At 37.9% G+C, this 23693-nt stretch overlaps 1 protein-coding gene across 1 annotated transcript; it reads right to left on the reverse strand.

The window, feature by feature from the left end:
• Positions 1-4973: 4973 nt before the first annotated feature.
• On the reverse strand, positions 4974-5504 carry LOC308278650 (large ribosomal subunit protein bL17m-like; the record flags this gene model as incomplete). Its single annotated transcript, XM_080718549.1, has 1 exon — positions 4974-5504. The coding sequence occupies one exon, from the start codon at positions 5502-5504 to the stop codon at positions 4974-4976; it is 531 nt and encodes a 176-aa protein (XP_080574675.1).
• Between the last annotated feature and the right edge of the window lie 18189 nt (positions 5505-23693).

Here is a 23693-nt window from a genome sequence, read left to right on the forward strand (position 1 = left end):
TTCTGACTTTAACTCTCTTGGTAACATTTGAGGAGTTGGTATAACTGGGTCATATGTTGGTTCTATTATAAGTCTTTTAGGGAACAGACTGGGACAAGTTAGATATAAATCTAGGTAAAATCATGGAATTTATGAAGATGTGAATATGGCAAATTATAACTTTCTGTCTTTTCTCTGGTCTCTCTACCATAATTCATAAATTTCTGGAAGACCACAGGTAAATTATAGACATTAGACCTATTTGGGTTTTCTGGATCTGAGCTGGAAGACATTTTTTTCTTTTTCTGGACTTCCTGAAGATTTTTCTTAATAAAGATTATGACTCCTTGAATACAGTCCAAGGCCTGAGATCAGAAGTCATATAGAGCACTTTTATTTAAAAACCAACGTCAGCCGGGCATGATGGCACATGCTTATAATCCCTGCACTTGGGAGACAGAGACAGGAGGATCGCACAGGTTCGAAGCCAACCTCGCTTATTTAAGAGACCCTGTTTCCAAATAAAAATATAAAAATAGGTCTGGGAGTGTAGCACAGAGGTAGAAGGGTTTCCAGGAACCCCAGTACCACCAAACAAAAAAACAAAACAAAAAAGAAAAACAAACAAAAAAAAACCAACGTCATAAAGACTGCACAGTTGAGCCAGATGTGATGATATATGCCTGTATCCCAGTACTCGGGAGGCTGAGACAGGAGGATTGCAGATTCCTGGCTAGCCTTGGCAACTTAATGAGATCCAATTTAAAAATAAAAAATAAAATGGGCTAAGTATATAGCTTGAAGGTAAAATTTCTCAGAGTTCAGTCTGCAGTATAAAAAAAAGAGTGCATGATTAAATGGGAAGAGAAGACAGCTATGGCCATACTACTGTGTCTAAGTTAATCCTGTCCAATCTCTGAAGGCACATTCTTTGGTTTTGACGGAGCACAGTACATGGTTTTGGAATCACATAAATCTGATTTCTAGTTCTACCTCTACTAGCACTTCCTAGTTGGGTGGTCCTGTCAAATCCTCTTCACTTCTGTGAACCTCAGTTTTTTCATTTATAAAATGAAGAACGTGCCCTGAAAAGTTGGTGACTGCAATAGCTTTCTAATGAATATCCCTCATACTTTTGCCCCCTTTGACTCCTTCTCCATACAGCAGCCAGAAAGTAAAACATTAGCCTTATTTAGATATTATTTCTGCATGATAAGCAATTCAATTCAATAGCAAAATTTGATAATTTTATGTAGCATTTATCAAAATAGTTTGATAAATTTTGGCAGACATAGGAATCTATGCAAATGTCACTGTGAACAAGATACAGAACATTTTCACCACCCCCTAAAGATTCCTCATGACCCTTTGCTGTCCAGTGTCCCCTGAACTCCCAGACCCATAGCCAGAGTGACTTTTTGAGCATGTAACTCTTACCATGTACCTGCTGTATTTCATGCCCTGTAATGACTTCACTCTGGAAATTAAATGTAAATTCTCTACTGTGTCCCTCCAATTTTCTTTGTATTCTGAATCTTGTCAGCTCATATCATATGGTCTCCCTATCACTTACTCTGTTGTTACCATCACAGAACCTGTCATTTCCTATCTCTAGGTTTTAGTTATTTCCTCTCTTTGACATCTTTACCCAATTATAATCACCTCACTGACTTGTCACCTTTCAAGTTTCAGCTTCAATTCCACACCCTCAGAGAAGTCTTTCTAACCATTATAAAAATGTGCTTCCATGATTATTCATTCTTTCTCAGGGTATTGCTAAATATCCTATTTCTTTCCTTCCCAGGCCTCAGCTTATTTATTTGCTTACATGTGTTATCTGTCTCAGTTGACTATAGTCTTCATGGTAGAGAGATTATAAAACTTTGCTCCCCACTGTATTGCAGGGCCTAACATGTAGCCAGCAATTAACTCGTATTTGTTCAGTGACTTAATGCATTAACATACACAGACAAGTGCATGGCTTATGGCATGTGTACAATAAATATTAGTGCATCTGCCAACCCCTGTATCACTTATTCAATGTGATAAGGGTCATATATAAGAACCTCACAGCTAATATCATTCTCAATGGTGAAAGACTGAAAAGCTTCCCCCCTAAGATCAGGAATAAGAGAAGAATGCTTACTTTCACTACTTCTAATCAGCACAATATTGAAAGTTCTAACCCTACCAATTGGCAATAAAAATAAAAGACATGCAAATTGGAAAGGAGTAAAATTATTTCTGTTCACAGATGACATGATATCATATATAGAAAACAGTAGAGATTCCAGAAAAATACTGTCAGAGCAAATTCATAGATTCAGCAAAGTTACAAAATACAAGTCAACACACATAAATCAGTTGTATTTTATAGTGGTAATGAACAGTCTTAAAAGGAAATTAAGAAATGTTTCTATTTAAAATAGCATCAAAATATTAAAATACTTAAGAAAAATTTAACCAAGGAAGCAAAGGGCTTGTATACTGATAATTACAAAACACTACTGAAAGAAATGAAAGAAAACATAAAAAAAATTAATGGCATTTTGTACTGATGGAGTGGAAGACTAAACATTAAGGTGTCAACAATACTCAAACCTATCTGTACAATACCTGTCAAAATCCCAGTAGTGTTGTTGTTGTTGTTTTTGGAGAAATAGAAAAACTTCTTATAAAAGTCATTTGAGCCAGGCATGGTGCTGCATGCTTATAATCCTAGTACTTGGGAGGCTGCGAAAGTATGATCACAGATTTGAGGGCATCCTCAACAAGGAGTGAGCTTGAGACTCTAATCAACCTAGCAAGACATTTTTTCGAAATAAAAATAAATAAGCTGGAGCATAGCTTGGAGGTAAAATGCCTCTGGGTTCAACCCTCATTACCAAATTTAAAATAAATAAATAAACAAATAAATAAATAAATAAATCTATGCAAAAACCCTAAAGACCCAAACTAACCAAAAAACTTTTGCAAAAGAAAAAGTTGAAGGACTCACACTTCTTGATCTCATAACTCACTACAAATCTGTATTAATGAAAATAGTTTTGTAGAACTATTAGCAGAACAGACATATAGACCAAAAGAATAGAAGAGAAAGCCCAGAGCCAGGCGTGGTGGCGCACGCTTGTAATCCCCGCGCTTGGGAGGCAGAGACATGAGGATCGCGCAGGTTCAAAGCCAGCCACGTGCGCTGGCTTAGGAGACCCTGTTTCCAAATAAAAATGTAAAAATAGGTCTGGGAGTGTAGCCCGGAGGTAGAAGGGCTTCCAGGAACCCCAGTACCACCCCCCCAAAAAAGAAGAGAGAGCCCAGAAATTATATATATATATATATATATATATATTCAACATGTGTGTGGCAGTAGCTTTAATATATATGTGTTAACAATAGAATGTCAAAATACATGAGGCAAAATTGATTGTACTGCATGGAGAAATAGACAAACTCCCTATTATACTTGTAGACCTCAACAGCCCTCTTTCAGTTTTACTTCTGGGCTACATTCCTAGCCCTACTTTATTTTCTATTTGAAACAAGATCTTGGTAAAATGCTGAGGCTGTCCTCAAATCTGTGATACTCCTGTTTCAGCCTCCCAAGTACTGGGATTACAAATGAGCTCCATCATGATCAGCAGTATTTTATTTTTGACTAGGCTAAGGCTTTCAGTCTTTCACAATTCTTGGATATGTATTCTTATATATCCAGTGATTCTTGGATATGATGCCAAGATCACAGAAAGCAAAAACAAATAGATAAATAAGACTTTCTTAAACTTAAATGCATTTGTTCATGAAAAGATCCTAATGACAGAGTGAAAAGACAACTCATAAAATGAGAGAATATATTTGAAACTATACATCTGCTAAGGAATTAATAGCCAAAATACGTAAGGAACTTCCACAATTTAACAACAAAGAAACAATAACCCAACTTGAAAATAAAGGATTCAAGTAAACATTTGTCCAAAGAAGACATACAAATGAGCAAAACTACATGAAAATATACTTGACTTCACTGATAACTAGAGAAACACAAATTGAAACCACAGTGAGATACCATTTCATACCCATTGTATGACTATTGTCTAAAAAGACAAAAGTAATAAGAATAATAAGTGTTGACAAGGATGTGGAGAAATTGAAGTGTTCATGCATTACTTGTGGGAATGTAAAATAGTGAAAACATTGGCAAAAGCAAACAAATGGTTACTAAACATGGAATTACCATATAAAATAGCAATTTCATTCCTGAGTATATCTCAAAATAATTGAAAGCAGGAATTCAAACAAATATTTGCTACACCAATGTTTATTCCAGCACTATTTTCAATAGCAAAGCATGCACACAAGTGTACATTAACACACAAATATATAAACACCAGGTAGTAAATAAATATGACAGAATATTATTTAGCCTTATAAGGTAATGACATTCCAATACATGCTACAACATGGTTGAACCTACCTTGAAAACATTATGCTAAAAATGTAAGCTATACACAAAAGTACAAATATTGTATGATTCCATTCCTCAGGGATACATAGAGTGAGCAAATACACAGAAACAGAAAATAGAATAAAGGCTACCAGGAGCTGGAGGAAGGAGGAATAGGGAGTAATATTTTAATGGGTAAAGAATTTCTATATGTGATGATGCAAATATTCTGGCAAAGAATAGTCATGATGGTTACTAAATATAGTGAATATAACTAATGTCACAGAATTGCACTTTTTTCCTGAAGTACTGGGGTTAGAACTGAGGGGTATTCTGCCTCCAACTTACATTTCCAGCCCTATTTTTTTATTCTTTATTTTATTATTTTTTTCATGTAAGAAATTTTATCTATTGTGCAAAAAGAGGGCCATCGGGCTCCCCAGAATATACTGGGGCCCATTAAGTCTGTCCATTTAACAACTTTCGCTCCAGTTCTCAGACATTAAAGAACCCCAAAGGCCCTTCAGTGATCAAAGGCACCAGAGAGCACCCCCAGTTAAATGTTTGGTGGCTGAGCTGTGTGGGAGCTGTGGAGGTTTGCTTCTTGGTTCTGTTGGAGGTCCTGCTGTAGTCCCCGCAGCAGTTGGTTCAGGAGGGTAAGGCTGTTGTCTCTACGAGGCAGAGGCAAGGGTGGCAGGCAGTTCCCTTTATATTCAATCGCTGCCATTTTGGCCCGATCCTGTGCATCACGATTTGGGATCTGCAACATTCTTGTGTAGTCTCCATTCTGACCTTGGTATCGAGGGGCCAGTACTTGAAACAACTCTGGGATCAAGTCCTTTTCTATAAGCCAGAAGTCAGCCATATGTATGGCTCGTTCTTTGGTGTCCCCCAGCTTTCCACAGTCGATGAGCTTCTCCACGTAGCCCCACATCTCGTCCACCCACGCCCATGGCACCTCGATGCGCTCATGTCGCACCAGTCCCGTGAGTAAGTTCCGCAACAGGTGGATGCGGGACTCGGGACCCAGGCCCAGGCAGAGGTATAAGCAGCCGTGGGAAATGGCAGCAGACAGGGTCAGCCGCATATCCGCAGCTTCTCTCCGTTCCCGGGAGGCCGGACTATTCTTTATTTTAAAGCAAGGTCTTACTAAGCTGTGGAGGGCCTCACTAAGTAGCTAAGGCTGGCCACAAACCTGCGACCCTCCTGTCTCAGCCTCCCAAATACTGGAGTTACAAGTGTGTGCCACCACGCCCGGCTGAATTGTACATTTAAAATGATTAAAACAGTGGTTTCATGTTATGTACCTTACCACATTAAGATAAATAATAACGATGATGATGAAGCCAAGATTGCTAACTTGAAATAAAATTAATGGTTTTAAGAAAAAATATACCATGCTAGTGCTAATCAAGGAAAGCTGGGAATGCATAAATAAACTTCAGATGAAGAACTTCAGAGAAAAGAAGTTTATCAGGGATTAAGAGAGGCACTTCATGATGATAAAGAGGTTAATTCTACAAGAAGACAACAATCTTTAATGTATATGTGTTAACGATAGAATGTCAAAATACATGAGGCAAAATTGATTGTGCTGCATGGAGAAATAGACAAACTCCCTATTATACTTGTAGACTTCAACAGCCCTCTTTTAGTAATTGATAGATCAAGCAGGCAGAAAATCAGTAAGGATATAGTGGAACTGAACAGCACCATCAATCAACTGGATCTAATTGACATTTATAGAATACTTCATCCAACAACAGCAGAATACACATTCTTCTCAAGCTCATATATATCATTCAATACAGACCATATTAAGGGCCACAAAAATACTTGAAAAAGCCTGGCATGGTGATGAATGCCAGTAATCCCAGCTACTTAGAAGGATCATGAGTTCAAGGCTAGCCTGTGCAATGTAGTAAGATAGGCCATCTCAAAACCAAACAAAACAAAAAACAAAAGCAAAAAATCAAGTGTACAACAACAATAAAAAACAAAACATTTGAACAATTTTTTAAAGAATAGAAATCTAGCCAGTCATGATGGCACATGCCTGTAATCCTAATAATTGGGAGGCTGAGACAGGAGGCCAGCCTTAGCAACTTAGTGAGAGCCTCAGCAACCTTAAAAGACCCTGTTTCAAAATAAAAAATGAAAAGGGCTTGGGAGCATAGCTCAAAAGGAGAATACCCTGGGTTCTATCCCTAGTACTACCACCAACACACACACACACACACACACACACACACACACACACGCACAATATTTATAAATTATGTTATCAGTTCAAAATGGAACTAAACTAGAAATCTATAAATAAAAAGATACCTTGAAAAATCTCATAATCTTTGGAGATTAAGCCACATATTTCTAATAACATGTGAGTCTATGAAGAAGCTGTAAGAGAAATTTAAAAACACTTTGAGCTAAATGAAAATGATAATATAACTTGTCAAAGTTTGTATGGTACAAGGAAATTTATAGCATTAAATACATATATTAGAAAAGAAAATCTAAAATTAGTATAAAGCTTCCACCTATTAAACCGGAGAAAGTAGAACAATTTAGGCTTAAAGCAAGCATAAAAAATTAAAATAGAGCAGAAAACTAATTGAAATTGAAAACAGGAAAATAGCAGGGTGTGCTAGCTCACACTTGTAATGGCAGTACTTGAGTGACTGAGATAGGAGGATAACAGGTTTGAGAGCACCCTCAGCAATTTAGTGAGACCGTGTTTCAAAATAAAAAATAAAAAAAGAGCTGATGGTGTATCTCAGAGGTAGAATAACACCATTGAGTTAAATTCACAGTAACACACACCAAAGAAAGAGACAAAGAAAGAAAGAAAGAAAGAAAGAAAGAAAGAAAGAAAGAAAGAAAGAAAGAGGAAAACAGAAAAATACTTTAAAAGCCCCAAATCTGATTTTTTAAAAGATAAATAGAACAAAATATACCTTTAGTTAGGCTGACCAAGAAAAAGAAGACACGAAATTTTAATATAAGAAATGAAAGAGGCATTATTAGTACTGATCCCATGAACATTAAAGAATAAAGGAATAATATGAACATCTCTAGGCCCACATCTTGTTAATGTATAAATCGGGTCAATTCTTTAAAAGGCACAAATTAACAAACTCACACGAGGATGAATAGATAATCTGAATGAACCTGTATCTAATAGAGAAATTGAATCAATAATTAATATTATAAAACAGAAAGTACCAGGCCCAGATTATTTCATTAGTGAATTTTACCAAATATTTAAAGAATAAATAATATCCATTCTTTAAAATACCTTCTAGAAATTCTAGAAAATGAAGGAAACATTTTCTAATCCATACTATAAGGCCAGGATTACTCTATTACCAAAATCAGATAAAGACATTATGAAAATAGATAACAATAGACTAATATCTCTCATAAACATAGGTGCAAAAATCCTCTACAAAATAGTAGCAGATCAAATCCAACAACATATGACAAGTGTTACACACATGACTAAGTGGGATTTATTCCAGCTATTCAAAACTGGTTCAGCATTTGAAAATAAGTAATGAAGAAATGTAATCCATTATACCAACGGCCAAAAGAAAAAAAAATCATATGATCATATCAACAGATGAATTAAAAGCCTTGGATAAAATCCAACAATACTTTGTAATAAAAAACTTAGGAAATTCAGAATCAAGGGGTACTTCCTCAGTGGAATAAATAGTATCTACCAATATAAAGCCTATGGATTACACCATACTTAATGGTGAGAAGCTGTATATTTTCCTCACAAGTTTAGGGAGAAGGCAAGGTTATGCCCTCTCATTACTGCTATTCAACATTGTACAAAGTCTTAGCTAATGCAGTAAGAGAAGAAAAAAAGAAAATATACAAACTGGGAAGGAAAAATACTACTTTCTTTGTTCACAGACAACATTAGAAAATTTCAACTAATTGACCTTAAAATATTTTCTTGGAACTAAAATATACAAATTTCAATTGCTTTCCTGTATATCAGAAATGGGAAATTTGGATTTGAAATAAAAAATCACAATACCATTTACAGTCACACACAGAAAAGACAAATAATTTGACATAAATCTAACACTATATATAGAATCTACATGTAAAAATATAAAAAATCAGATAAAAGAAATAAAATATCAAAGTAAATGGAAAGATCTGCTGTGTTCTTAGACTGGAGGACTTGATATTTTTAAGATGTCAATTAGATTTAATACCATCTTGACCAAAATGTCCCTGGGTTCAATCTCCACTACCACAAAAAAAGAAAAGACATAAATAAGCAAATTAGATATTTGCAAATTTAAACAACAGTTAAATGCCACTAAACATCTATTACAATAGTTAAAATTTTTAAAATTGTCATTACCGAATGCTAGTAAAATGTAGATCTATAGGCACTCTCATTCATATTTGGTGGGAATGTAAAATGGTATAGCCACTTTAGAAAACAGTTTGAAACTTTCTTACAAACATAGTCGTGTGTGTGTGTGTGTGTATGTGTGTGTGTGTGTGTGTGTGCGCGTGCGCGCGCGCGCGCGCACACGCGCGCCTGACACCAGGACTTGAATCCAGGGGTATTCTATCTCTAAACTTCATCCCCAGCTGTTTTTTTTTTTGTTTGTTTGTTTTTATTTTGAAACCAAGTCTTGCTATGTTACTGAAGTCCTCTCTAAGTTGCTGAGGCTGGCCTTAAATCTGTGATCCTCCTGCCTCAGTCTCCCAAGTATTGGGTAGCATGAGCCACTGTCCCCAGCTTAAAGATAGTCGTTTTATGTTGCAGTAATTGCACTCTGAAATATTCACCCAATTCACTTAAAAAATCTATGCCCAGAGAAAAGTCCGCTCACATACTTATAGCAGCATTACTCAGAATCCCCCCAAAAATGGAAGCAACCAAGATGTCCTTCAATAGGTGAATGGATAAACAAAATGTGTTACATCCATACAATGGAATACTATTTGGTGCTAAAAAGTAATGAACTATAAAGTCATAAAAATACAGAGATGAAATTCAAATGTGAAAGAAATCAGTCTGAAAGCGCCACATACTGTACTATTCCAAAGATATTACATTCTTAAAAATGCAAAGCTGTAGATACAATAATCAGTGGTTGCCAATGGCCCAGAGGGTAGGGGAATGAAAAGGTGAAGCATGGGAGATTTTTAGAGTAGTAAAATATCTGCATGGTAATGTAAAGATAGATATATGATATTTTAGTCATTTTTTCATAGCCATGATAAAAAAATACCTGACAAGCATAAATTAGAGGGAGAAAGATTTATTTAGGGCCTATGATTTTATAGAAGGTTTCAGAGGTCAGTCCATGATCAGCTGGCTTGTAACAACCAAATGACTTGGAAGCAGAGCTTTAGGGCATGGCTAAGGAGAAAAAAGCCTCACTCAGCTTATGGCAGCTGTAGCTTCTGGTAACAGACAAAGGAGGGAGGGGGCAGTGGACAGACACAGTCACCAAAGCTACACCCCCAGTGACTTACCTTCCTCAGCCATCCTTGCCTCAGAACATGTCTGCATTGTCCAGCAGATAAGTTTCTCCGTTCTACCTGTGAGCCACACCCTAGGCCTTTCTACTTATTTATTTTTATTTTGAAACAGTGTTTCACTAAATTACCACAAGAAGAACCCAAGCCTGCTATCCTTCTGTTTTAGCGAGTACTGGGATTACAGGCATGCACCACTGCACTCAGCCTGAGAGACATTTTAAATCTACCATGATACATGACACTATTCATTTGTTACAATCTATAACCCTTATAGCTCAAAGAGTTAACCTTAGTGTACAATTTAAAAACAGTTTAAAAAACATGTAAAAGCAGTTTAAAAACATGTAAGAGGTTGGGGATTTGGGGATGGAATGCAGGCTGCGACAAAAGATCCTAACTACTTTACAAATATACGAAACAGCTTTACTGAAAAGGGGCTAGAGGAGAATAGGTCCTGACCTATAACTTTGGAAATGTGTGGAATCTCTAAGACTAACACAAAGAGCTGTTCATAAGCACCGTAATCTAGTTGATAAAGTCTTTTTCCCATGGGGTTATATGTTAGCAATTCTGATACTGAAATTGAACTTAATTAACTAAATAGATAGCATATGGTGGGAACTAGGTTTCTCACTGTTGGCATGGGAATTTATAGATAAGCAAGAGGAGGAGGCTAAAATGATCCATATGGTAATAATGGATTAGAGTTGGGAGACACCAGTATGAACTTATGTTTAGCTTAATATACAGATGGTTAAGTATAGAAGTGTTTGTAGATATGTGCATATACACAGGTTAATATATATACACATGTCTTTGCGCCATCAACTGAGAAGAGCTAGAAGCAATGACCTTCAAGGAATAAAAAGGACACACATAGCATTCAGATCTTGATTTTTAATACCATTCTCCAGTAAAGGAACACAGACTGGAGAAATGGCTGATTCTAGGACTAGGGTAGGAAACACAAAATGAGTTTGGCACTTTGTAGTGCCAAAAAAGGAGGGAAGTGTACACATACAAATGGGGTTTGTCAAAGGGACACAGGAGCCGCATAAAATAGCTGCCAAGAGCTTCCAATGGCCAGATTTAGAACAAATTGAGCAACTAAGGAAATAAAGTAGTATCATTTTATAACCCGAAGTATAGGATGAATAGCCATGACTCCATGCTGACATAAAGAAATGACTGGATAAAATGATAAATGTGGGAGAAGAAACAAATTTGTGCATATGAATTTTAAATATTTTTGTAGTTATTGTTCCCTCAAGAAAGGGGAGTCTAATGTCCTATTCTTCATGCGGGGCTACCTAGAGTGACTTCCTTTCAAAGAGTACAGTATGCAAAGGAGTAAGAAAGGCTCACTTTACAGTAGCAAAGCCTAACAATATTACCTCAACAAGGTCAATATCAATAGGCATAAATTATGTGGATAATATGTGTCCTTGATATGATGTCATGAAAATGGCACTTTAACTCTGTGCTCTTTCTCCCAATAGTCCATAACCTCAGCATTATACTTTTTTTTTTTTTTTTTGCAGGTCTGGGGATGGAACCCAGGAGCATTCGACCTTTGAGCTATACCCCCAGCCCTATGTTTTATTCTTTATTTTGAAACAGGGTCTCACTAAGTTGCGGAGGGCCTCACTAAGTAGCTGAGGGGGTCCGCAAACTGTGATCCTCCGGTCTCAGTCTCCCGAATGCTGGGATTACAAGCGTGCGCCACCACGCCCAACTACTTGCTTTTATCTGTGATAAACATCAGACAAATTCAAATAATGGGGAATCCTAAAAATACCTAACTAGTACTGCAAAAATGTAAAGGGAAGTATGAGAAACTATTACAGCCAATAGGAGCCTAAAGAGACGTGATAACTTCACATTATGTTGTATCCTGAGGGGGACCCTGGAAAAAAAATTAGGTAAAACCGTGAAATTTTATTAATATTGATGTTTCTGTACTGGTTCATTAAATGTGACAAATGTACTCATGTACCACGTTAATAATAAGGAAACTTAGGTATAGGGTGTATTGGAACTCTCTGTAATACCTTCTCAGTTTCTCTGTAAATCTAAAATTGTTCTAAAAACAAAGATCATTTAATAATACTTGACAAGTCAACAGGCAATAACATCCATCTAATTGTGCTTCTTTGCATTTCCTTGATTAAAGATGAGGTTAGCCGGGCGTGGTGGCACACACTTGTAATCCCAGCATTTGGGAGGCTGAGACTGGAGGATCACAGTTTGCGAACAGCCTCAGCTACTTAGTGAGGCCCTCTGCAACTCAGTGAGATCCTGTTTCAAAATAAAGAATAAAAAATTGGGATGGGGGTGTACCTTGGAAGTTGAATGCCTCTAGGTTCCATCCCCAGACCCGCAAAAAAAAAAAAAAAAAAAAAAAAAAAAAAGGTGAGGTTGAGGTTGAGTAGCTTTTTGTAGGCTTATTCTCTGTCCATGCACTTTTTTCTTTAGTGAATCTTCTGTGTCTCCTGCCTGATTTTCCATTGGAATATTTATTTATTTATTTATTTATTTATTTATTTATTTATTTATTGCGGTACTAGGGATGGAACCCAGAGGCATTCTACCTTCAAGCTACACCCCCAGCCCTATTTTCTTATTCTTTATTTTAAAATAGGGTCTCACTGAGTTGTAAAGGGCCTTTACTAAGTATTAGCTGAGGCTGCCCGCAAACTGCAGTCCTCCTGTCTCAGCCTCTCAAATGCTGGGAATACAAATATGCACCATCACGCCTGGCTGGAATTTTTGTTAACGTTTATTAATTTATTATAATATATAATATATCATATGTTATATATTATGATTAATTTATTATTAATATGCAAATATTTGTTAACATTTTTGTTAATAGGTTGTAAAATGAAAGAAATTAACTGTGGTGTGTCATATGTGTTCTTTCTCAATTTGGTATTTGTCTTTCCATCTTGTTTGCGATGTTTTCTGCAGGATTGAAAGTTTTCATTTTTATGTAGTCAAATGTGTGAGGCTTTCCTTAATGGTCTGTATGTTTAATATCATGCTCAAAAAGGCCTCTGTTCTCCTGAGATTATAAAAAATGTTCATTCCTATTTCCTTCTGCTGGTTTAGTGACTCATTTTTATATTTTATATTGTTATACCAAAATCTTTATGGTGTAGGAAGTGAGGCATTAATCCAGCTTTATTTATTTTCTAAACAATTAGCTAGTTATAACAATAGTGCTCATTGAATGTTTCTTTTCCCTAGTAAGTTGCAATGGCTTTTATAGCACAACAGATTCTTCATGCAGAAATTTATCTGCATTTTCCATTCTGATTCTGTTATTTCTTTATTCTTACTATAATGCCAAAGTATTTTAATTATATTGTGGCCTTGTAATAAATTTTAATATCCAATAGAGTAAATCCTCTTATGAACTTAATTTTTCAAAATTTCTTGCTATTCTTTGATATTTATTCTCCCAGATAAACTCAAGAATAATTTTGTAAAGTTTCAAAAAAATGCGGCCCCAAAATTCTTAGAATTTTTATAATTTTGTTGATAAATTATAGTCTCAAATCATAATGTAATTCATAGTGATGATGAGATACACACACACAGCACTTGATGGACTTTCCCCCAACTTCCTCCCCATTCTTCTCACCCTTCCCCATATTGGGTATTGAGACTGGGACTGGTATTCTCGTATATGTACATAATGTCAATGGAAGCGATGCTTTCATTCTCTCTCCACCCCTTCCCCTAAACCACCTCCTTGGCTCCACTGCAGTTTCTCCTCCTTTATTCAAAGTCTATTTGGTATCCCGATTACTCCCTACCTTCCACATATGACAAAAAATGTATGGCCCTTCACTTTCTGTGATTAGGTAATCTCACTTAGCATAATGTTCTCCAGCTCCATCCATTTTCCTGTAAATGACATAATTTTGATCTTTATGACTAAGGAAAATTCCATTGTGTGGATATCCCATAATTTTGTAATCCATTCATCTGTTGATGGACACCTAGCTTGCTTCCATAATTTGGCTACTGTGAATTGTGCTGCTATATAAGCATGGATATGTATATATTAGCATAATATTCTAATTTTTATTGAGAATTTTTTAGCTTATAGGGTAATTATGAGAGAGCTGGCAGCTTTTTGCAAGATTGACTCTCCCTATCTAAGAACATGTTATATTTTTCCATGTAAAAAAGTTTTATTTTAAGGCTGGGGGTGTTGCTCAGTGGTAGAGCACTTGCCTAGCATGTGTGAAGCCTTCAGTTCAATCTCCAGCATCAGAAAAATATGTCTTATTTTATATGCCTCAGTAGAGTTTTATATTTCACATGAATTTTAGATTTTGATTAAATTTATATTCTTAGGCATTTATACATTTCTTCACATAAGTCTTGCATTTTTCTGTTAAATTTATATACTTAGGTAATATATGTTTGGTATTGCTATTGGCAATCGAATACATTCTCACCATTTACACATACACACACACACAGGGGTGAACTAATTCAGGGCTTTACACATGCTAGGCAACACTCTACCACTGAGCTACATCCCCAGCCCTGTTTATCGATTTTTTTTTTAAATTTTGAGACAGAGTCTTGTTAAGTTGCCGAGGCTGGCCTCAAATTGTGATCTTCCTACCTCATTCTCTTGCATAGCTGAGATCCCAGGCAAGTCCCTGTACCCTGATTCATTATTATATTTTATATCTTTATTACTGCTGCATATAAAAATTTTTAGGAAGGGATAAATAAACAAGTCCATGTAAATCTGTATGTATCCAGTAATACATATGCTCCACTGAAATAGAGACTTCCAAGAGTTTGCGCTATTTTGTCCTTAGAGGATCCAGGCTTCTGTTACTTCTTTCCCTGGACATATTTCTCCAGCTCAGGACAATTGTCTCAAATAGGAAAGGGACTATTAACAATCAAATGTACTGGTACCTGGCAACACATTTAAGCTCCAACACTTCCTAAATGCACGTCTTTGGATAAGTAACTTTATATCTCTGTGTCATAGTTCCTCCATATATAAAATGAGGGTGACAATAATAGCACTTACCTCATAGTATTGTTGCCAACATTACATGAACACAGACAAAGCACTCAAAACATTGCCTTGGAGCCTGGCATGATACATGCTTGTAATCCCAGTACTTGGGAGGCTGAGACAGGGGGAATCACAGGTTTGTGGCCAGCCTCAGCTACTTGATGAGGCCCCTGCAACTTAGACCCCGTTTTAAAATAAAGAATAAAAAATAATAAAATAGGGCTGGGGGTGTAGCTCGGTGGCAGAATGTCCTTGGGTTCAACCCCCAGTACCACAGGGAAAAAGAAAAACTGCCTTGGAATAGTATCGCAAATTACTACAATTACCTTCAATGTCCTCTTCTCCATTCTCCACACTATATAAAATCATTCCTTTTAAATTTTATTTGCCATATATACGTTTTCTACATACAATCAGCATGCATTGTAACTGTTTGTATTAAAAGTCAGTTTTATCTAAAATGTTGCCTGGCTAGAGTACATTTGACCTTAACAGGAAAAGAAAAAACAAATGGATTTACAACTTTCAGCTGTTTGGTATTCTGCAAGTGTTCATGTACTTACCCTTTTAAGCAAAATGCAGCTGAAAAAAATGTTTCCAGAACCTGTAGTTTAGATTTTACATATAATTTCAGCATTTTATTACTACCAACACAATGCTGACTAAAATAGAAGAAAAAGAAAAGGGAAGGAATAAAATATATCTAAAATTATTCAGTATAAAAAGAGGACTAAAGGAATTAAGCAGCCTTCCCCCCTCATTTTTATATTGTAGAAAATCATTACATCAAGATAAATCATTAAAAATGTTAATAAAAACAGGGAACAGTTATGCATACCAGTAATCCCAGTACTTGGGAGGCTGAGACCATCTATCATGTGATATTTGTGACTTGTCTCTTAGCATAATACTTTCAAGGTTCATCCATGTTATATCATTCATCAGTAGTTCATTTTTTATGGCTGAATAATGTACCTTTGTATGTATGCAAAACATTTTGTTTCTCTCACTTAGCATAATACTTTCAAGGCTCATCCATGTTATATTATGTATCAGTAGTTCATTCTTTTTATGGATGAATAATATGCCTTTTTATGTATGCACAACTGTTCATCTGTGCATCAATTGATGGGCATGAAGTTGTTTCCATCATTTGGTAATATGAATACTACTACTCTGAACATTCATATTATAAGGCTTTCCAAGGACATATGTTTTCATTTCAGAATGGAACTGCTAGATCATATGGTAACTCTATGTTTAACTTTATGAGGAAATGCCAAACTCTTTTTCAAGTGGCTACATTATTTTGCATTCCCACCAGCAGTATATAAAGTTCTGATTTTTCCACATCCTTGCCAACACTTGATGCTATCTGACTTTTTTATTATTGCCATCCTACTGAGTATTTCATTGTTATTTTGAACTTTCTTCCCTTTTTATTATTGAAAAGTATTTCATTGTACAGACATGCTACAATTTATTTCTCCATTCTCCTGTTGATAGATATTTGGGATGTTTCTAATTTTGTGCTATCGTGAATAAAGCTGCTATAAACGTTATTATAGAAGTCTTCTTGTGGACATATGTTTTGGTATCTTTTAAATAAATGCATAAGCATAGAATTGTTGGGTCATTGAGTAGGTATATGTTTAACTTTACAGGAAAATTCCATCCAAACTGCTTTTCAAATAGTTGTACCTGGCTTGCTATGTATAAAAGATCCAGTGTTTCACATCTTCTCTAACATTTGGTATTATTAAATTCTTTTCTTCACCATTCTGGTAGTTGTGTAGTGGTATCTTGTGGTTTTAATTTGCATTCCTGAAAAGACTAAAGATGTTGAACACTTTTCATCCACTTTGTGGCCATTTGTGTATGCTCTTTTGTGAAGTTTTTGTTCAAAGATTTGCCTGTTTAAAATTTTTGAATTGTTCATTTTTTGTTATTGATTTATATAATAGGGTTTCTCAATAGTGGTACTATTGACATTTGAGGCCAAGGAATTCTTTGATGTGGGAGGCTGTCCTGTGCATAGTTAAGATATTTTGCAGCATCTCTATCTCTACCTGATAGAAACCATTAGAATCCCCTCTCTAGCTGTGGCAACCAAAAATATCTTCAGACATTGTCAATTGTCCCTGGGGACAAAAATCACCTCAAGTTGAAAGCCACTGATTTATAGGGAATCCTTCATATATTCAGGGTGAAAGTCCTTTGTCAGATATTTTTGTTGTGAACAGTTAATCCCACTCTATGGTGTACTATTAAATTTTCTTTAATTATGCCTGTGGACGAGCAGAAATTTTACATTCATATAAAGTACAAGTCATTCATTAATTTCTTTTATGTTTAGGACCTAACAGAGGACTTTGGCCAAGGTGCTAATGGTGGTGGGAGCCCCTTGCTACCCAGTGAGTGCTGCCTGCTGCTACTTGGTATGGAAGGAGATCTCTGGCTCAGTGGAGAAGCAAGGTGCCTCCTGCATCTCTGGAGGACTGAAAATGCTTCCAGGCCCAGATAGCTTGTTGAAATGAGATTTTCCCTGTTGATGCTCTTGGTCCATGCTGTTTTGTGTCTCTAAGTGAGGCAGAAGAGTGTCAATCCCATAAGGATAAAGACATTTCCAAGTCAGGTGTAGTGATATACGACTGTAATCCCAGTACTTGGGAGACTTGTGTTTTCATATTAAAAAAATGAAATCAGGGCTAGGAGTATAGCTCAGAGCTAGAACGCTCTTGGTTCAATCCCCGGTACCAAATCTCAATGTCTGTCTGTCTGTCTGTCTGTCTGTCTCTGTCTCTCTCTCCTCTCTCTCTCTCTCTCTCTCTCTCTCTCTCTCTCTCTCTCTCTCTCTCTCTCTCACCTTATGGAATGTGAATTATATCCTAATATAGCTGTTACTTAAAAAGAGAAGAAATTATCTGATACATAACAGGTAGAATATAAAAAACATAATATGACCAAAAGAAGCAAACCCTAAAGAGAATATACTTGTTATTCAATTTACAGAAGATAAAGGCAACTATAGTGACAGAAAACATATCCATGGTTACCCACGAGGGCTAAGGACCAGCTGAAAGTGGAAATGAGAGTGCTTTCAAATGTGATGAAAATGTTTTATATCTTGATACAGGGTGGAAGAAATAAGATGTATATATTTACTAAAATGTGTCCCATTATACACTTTGGATATATATATATATATATATATATATATATATATATTACTTTGCTATATGCGAATTTGAGTTCAATTAAGAGAAAATATAGGAGACAAGAGGACAAGAGACAGGAAGAATCAGGGAGTAACAGAGAAGCAAAAGAAAGAGGGGAAGGAGTAGGTTTAGGAAATACTTAACAAATAGAATCTATAGATTTGGTATCTGGTTGGATATTAAGATCAGGGAGAGGAATGGGAGTACATGGTCAAAAGGAGACGGAGTAATATTCGGTAAGATTCGTAACTTTATTTATTTTGTATTAGGGATCGAACCCAGGGGCATTATACCTCCAAGAAACACACCTAGCCTTTTTTATTTTGAAACAGTCTCAATAAATTGCTGAGACTGGCTGTGGACCTATGATCCTCCTGTCTCATTCTCCCACATGCTGGGAATACAGGTATGTGCCACCAAGCATGCAAGATTCTGGACTTGAAAGTTAGAGAAATATGTAGCAAGCACTTCCAAAACCTGTGGAGCCCTGGGCTCTCATCTCTCCAGAGCCTTTCTTGGTTTATTCATCTGTAAAATGGCAACAATCTTCATGAACTTTTCACAAGGTATCTATGAAATAATACATATAAAATACCTACAGGAACCCAAGCATGACTTCTAGATTTCTAACTTGTCCCACAGATTGGTGTTGCTCTGCCTCTGAGATTGGATTGTGGTCTCAGAGACAAGAAGGAGTGGTACAGGGGATACCCAAACAAAGAAGTTAGGCTAAGCAGTGATTTCACAGCATCTAAGGACTGGAATGAGCCCAGGACAAAAGTTTCTAGACCTACTCTCAGGAGACATCTCCCTATCAGATTCTCAAGCTGAAGGGAGGGTGATGCTGGTGGTATCTCCACTGCCAGTTCACACTCATAGAAGCATACACTCTCCAAACTTCTCTTCTTTTCTCTATTTGGGCCACCAAGCTCAACTCGGACTTTCTTTCCCTGGCTCAGTATTTAGAGTGGCACCCTTTCTAAGAGCAATGGAATATTGCTGGAGTCTGGGGGGAAAATTCTACATCTTTTGTGTCCAATCAAGATCCTGCTTCCACTTTCATCTGTGCTCTAATGTTCAATGGTGTGCATAGTCTAGATTGTGGAACGTGGGGCCCTTAGCTCTGGGCTATTGTCAGAACCACCAGGGAAAGGGAAGGTGCCGAAGAGCTGGAAAAACTGGCCGGAAATGTGGGAATCTGACAGCGTTTCTTCAGAAATCATCTCAGGTGATGAAAAGTAACCTCAGTTACCATGGGGGGGCAGCAGAGGCCAATTTACAGAACCCTGAGCCTGGCTGATGAACTCCTAGGTTAGAATGTTTGGATCTTGTGCACCAAGAAGGGTCCAGGGTGGGCTCAATCCCAGGCTAGCAATTGCCTCCCTGAAGGCTGGTACAGACTTGGCCCAATGGGGACGGGTGTGATCCAAAGAGTAGCCAGAGAAATCCAGGACAGTAGAGCAGCCTGAGGTATCCACAGTACCACAATAGAGAAGACCATGGTAAAGGAAGAAGGCAGTTATTTGCATGTAATCTAGTTCTCTCCTTCTCTCACTGACCCTCACATAAATATATTCTTTCTCACTTTTGATGTTCTAGGCTGAACTCTCCCAGTCTGCTCAGAATGGCTCTCTCAACTTTGTCCCAGATCACCTGAGCAATGACTTTTTTCCATGACCACCATGTTGACCTCTCTAGCCTGAAAGAGTCACTTTTTGCTTTTATGGCCCATGAATTTAGAGTATCCAGATTTTATAAGAATGCAACTCAGGGAGTTGGGTGTGGTGGCACACACCTGTAATCCCAGTACTTGGGAGCCTGAGACAGGAGGATCGTAGGTTCATGGCCAGCCTCAGCAACTTAGCAAGACCCTTTTTCAAAATATAAAAAATAAAAAAGGGCTGTGGGTGTATATCAGTGGTAGAATACCCCTGGGTTCAATCCCCAGTATCACAAAAGGAAAAAAAAAAAGAAAGCAATTCAGGGATTCTGGGAAGAGTTTCATCCTTCCCCTGGGTGAACACAAAGAATGAGTCATCAGTGATTTCTTGGGGAAAAGGATGTGGCTGGTAACCAGTGCCAGCTTGATTAGTTCCTGAACTCAGAAGACTTTGGCTACTCAAATTCAGCAAATGAGCTGAGAGCCAGAAGTACTCTTAACAGGGGGAGTCCAAAAGTGAGTTTAGACTTCAGAACAGAAAGAACTAGTTAATTGGCATATCTAAACCTGAAATACCATCCACATTGGAGGCCACACAGCTGATACAATAACAGACCCAAATATGAGCTAAGATAGACCAGTGAAAGTACCGAGCTTTCCTGAGAATTATCCTGGGGAAGCTGCCCTGTTTTTTTTTCCCCAACCTCCCTGAACCTGTGTCTGGTTCAGACCAAATCGAAGAGGCCTCCTGGCTTTCTTCCTGTAGGCTGAAGAGCTAAGCCTCCTTTTATTTCCTTCTAACAACTGCCATCTGCTCTGGGCCCTTTGGGTGGGACACAGCTCTCCTTTTGTCTAAAGAGAGATATAAAGTCACCCCAGCATTCCCCCTAATAAATCTAAAGACAAGCCTCAGCAAGGCAAAACAAAATAGAGCAGAGAAAACCAAAGCAACACATTGCACATACTAGGTTTGGTGAATTATTACAGTGGAATAAATATAAAATGATAAAGTCTCCACCAGGCATGATGGTGCTCACCTGTAATCCCAGTATCTGGGAGGCTTAGACAGAAGGATCACAAGTTTCAGTTCAGCCTCATTAATTTAGCAAGACTCTGAGCAATCTAATGAGATCCTGTATCAAAATAAAAATTAAAATAGAGTTGGTGGTATAGCTCAGAGATAGAATGTTCTTAAGTTAAACCTCCAGCACCAAAAATCAAATAAATAAATAAATGTATAATAAAAAGGGTTGGCATAGCTCAAAGGTAGAATGCCCCTGGGTTTAATCCCCTTACACACACACACACACACACACACACACACACACACACTCACACACTTTTCCCAACCTCAGACCTGAAACATGCAGGCCTGCTTTCTGTGCATGGGAAATGTGTATCTGTGAGAATGTTCACTCCGGGTGGTGAGGAGAAGCACCCAACCCACAAGCTTCTGCTATACATAGAAATTGTCTCCTCTGGGAGCTTCCTCCCAGCAGAGAACAAGACTTAATAACCTGCCTGTGAATGTGTCTCAGCAACAAAACAGAATAGAAAGAGACCAGACGGAAGAAAAATGAGATGCTTACCCTGCCCTAGGAGGAACCGTTCAAGGTGGACTGATATGTACTGAGGGCCATGAATAAGACACTTAAGAACCATCATGACATTTTATCTACACAACGACCTTATGAAGTAGCTGTTTTCCCCATTTTGCTGAAGGGGAAACAGGCACTGATTGCTTGTGCTTAGAAGTACCAGGCTGGTATATAACCTAGGCCAGCCTGACTCCAAAGTAGATATTCTTTCCCGTAACAATGTGCTGCTTCCTGAACATGGTGAGAGGTCAAAGAATTCCAGAACCATAGGCCAGTCCTCATGAGGCCAGTTGAGAAAGGCAACCATAAGATCAAAGGATCACAACCCAAGCTGCAGGAGAATGACAGATCCTCCAGGGGATATGTCAGACACAAAGCGAAACTGCAGCACATGCTAGGGCATGCCCCCACAAGAGGCAGTGGGGGAGCAGATGGTGGGAGGAGTTGAAGGAGAAGTCCCTGAGTCAAGGGAACTCAGATAATTTTTTGATACTGGGGATTGAACCCAGGGACATTCTATCTCTGAGCTACATCCCTGGCGCTTTTTATTTATTTATTTATATTTTGAAACAGAGTCTCTCTAAGTTGCCGAGGCTGACCTCCAACTTCCAATGTTCCTGTCTCAGCTCATTTCCCTTCTATATTCTGCTCTGCTAGTGGCAGGGGATGAGGCCAGAAGTGATATTTGTATTGAGGATGGAGTTCCTTTCTTGATCCCAGGGCCTACCTTTTACCATCTTAATGAGGTAGCATCCTTGGGCAAGATGAGTCAGGGAGTTGAAGAGAGGGGTTATCTGGCCTTCACAAGCAATCTGCACCTGATACCAAACCAAGAGTCTTTGGGCCAAGTTTTTACCCTGCTTATGTGCTGATTCTGGAGAGGAACTAAAGAGTAGTGCTGGCGGGAGCATCTGAAAACTCTCACCTAGAAAATCCATCCCAGTCTTGAGGTCTCTTGCTGACCCATGTACTCAGCGAAGAGCAATGCTATTTCCCTTGAGAAGAGAAACCCATTGTGCTGAAGAGCGAACCTCTATGGGGTAAGAGGCTGTAGTCTCCATCTTGGGCCCTTTGAATGTCTCTTTTCTCCTTAGGGCCCTAGTTCTCACTCTGATCTTACCACTGTCCCTCCCTTAGTAAAATAGAATGTGGTGCCTCACTGACAGACAGTATGGAAGCTCTTGCTCCCAGTTCCCCCATAATGAACTCCATTGTGGGTTTTACCTCTTTCTTATGGCCCTAGCTGCTACACAGTTATCCCCCCGGCATGCATCACTCTCTTTTTAGCACTCTGTCCTGAGAGGGTCACAGAGCCAATCACTGGTCATCCCTGAGAACAGTGGAGGAAGCAGGAGGCATCTGCATATAAAACTGAGTCACACTGAGAGATGCAGAAGAACATGTCAGAAGTCAAAATAGGGCAGCTTCCATTACATGCATCTTGGAGCCAACTATGGCAAACTTTTTTCTGGGACTCACAAGTTCTGTCTAAACTACTTCTAGGCTCCAAAGCAGCAGAAGTCTGGCTCCTTCCCTCTCTGGCCCAGTGTGCTCTGATATGGCAGTGTCCTTTTAACTCTAGCCTCAGAAGCAAGGGTTTTAGGGTGAGCTCCCCTCTCCAGCCAGCACTACAGAAACTTGAGTCCCCAATTTTTTTGGAGACCTTCCCCCAGCACAAGTTCCCTCTCTGAGGAATACATTACTTTTCCAGATGATCCTCAAGACTTATATGTGATTGATACCATTTATTGTCCTATAGTTCATATGAGGGGCAAGACTAAAATGTTTAAAGACCTCACAGTCTGATACACTTCAGCTTTGCAAGATCCTTAACATCCAAAGGGGATGATTTGACCACTAATGGTACTTTATTTCTTCGTACTATGAGCTGTGTTTATCCATAAACAATAACTTTTATTAAAAACTCTTTGGAGCCAGGCATGGTGCACACCTGTAATCCCAGCACTTGGGAAGCTGAGAAAGGAGGATCACAAGCTCAAGGCCATATTTAGCAATTTAGCAAGACCTTCAGCAATTTAGGGAGACCCTGTTTCAAAATACAAAATGCAAAGGGCTGGGACTGTAGCTTGTAGGTAGAATGCCCCTGGGTATAATCCTGAATACTCCCCCAATCCAACCCCCCCAAAAAAAAACTCTTTGGATACAGTTGGGCCATTGTACTTCATTCTTGCTATGGGAAACAAAAAATTAGTCTTAAATT

This window comes from Muscardinus avellanarius (assembly GCF_963383645.1).
Source record: "Muscardinus avellanarius genome assembly, chromosome: X".
Classification (NCBI taxonomy): domain Eukaryota; kingdom Metazoa; phylum Chordata; class Mammalia; order Rodentia; family Gliridae; genus Muscardinus; species Muscardinus avellanarius.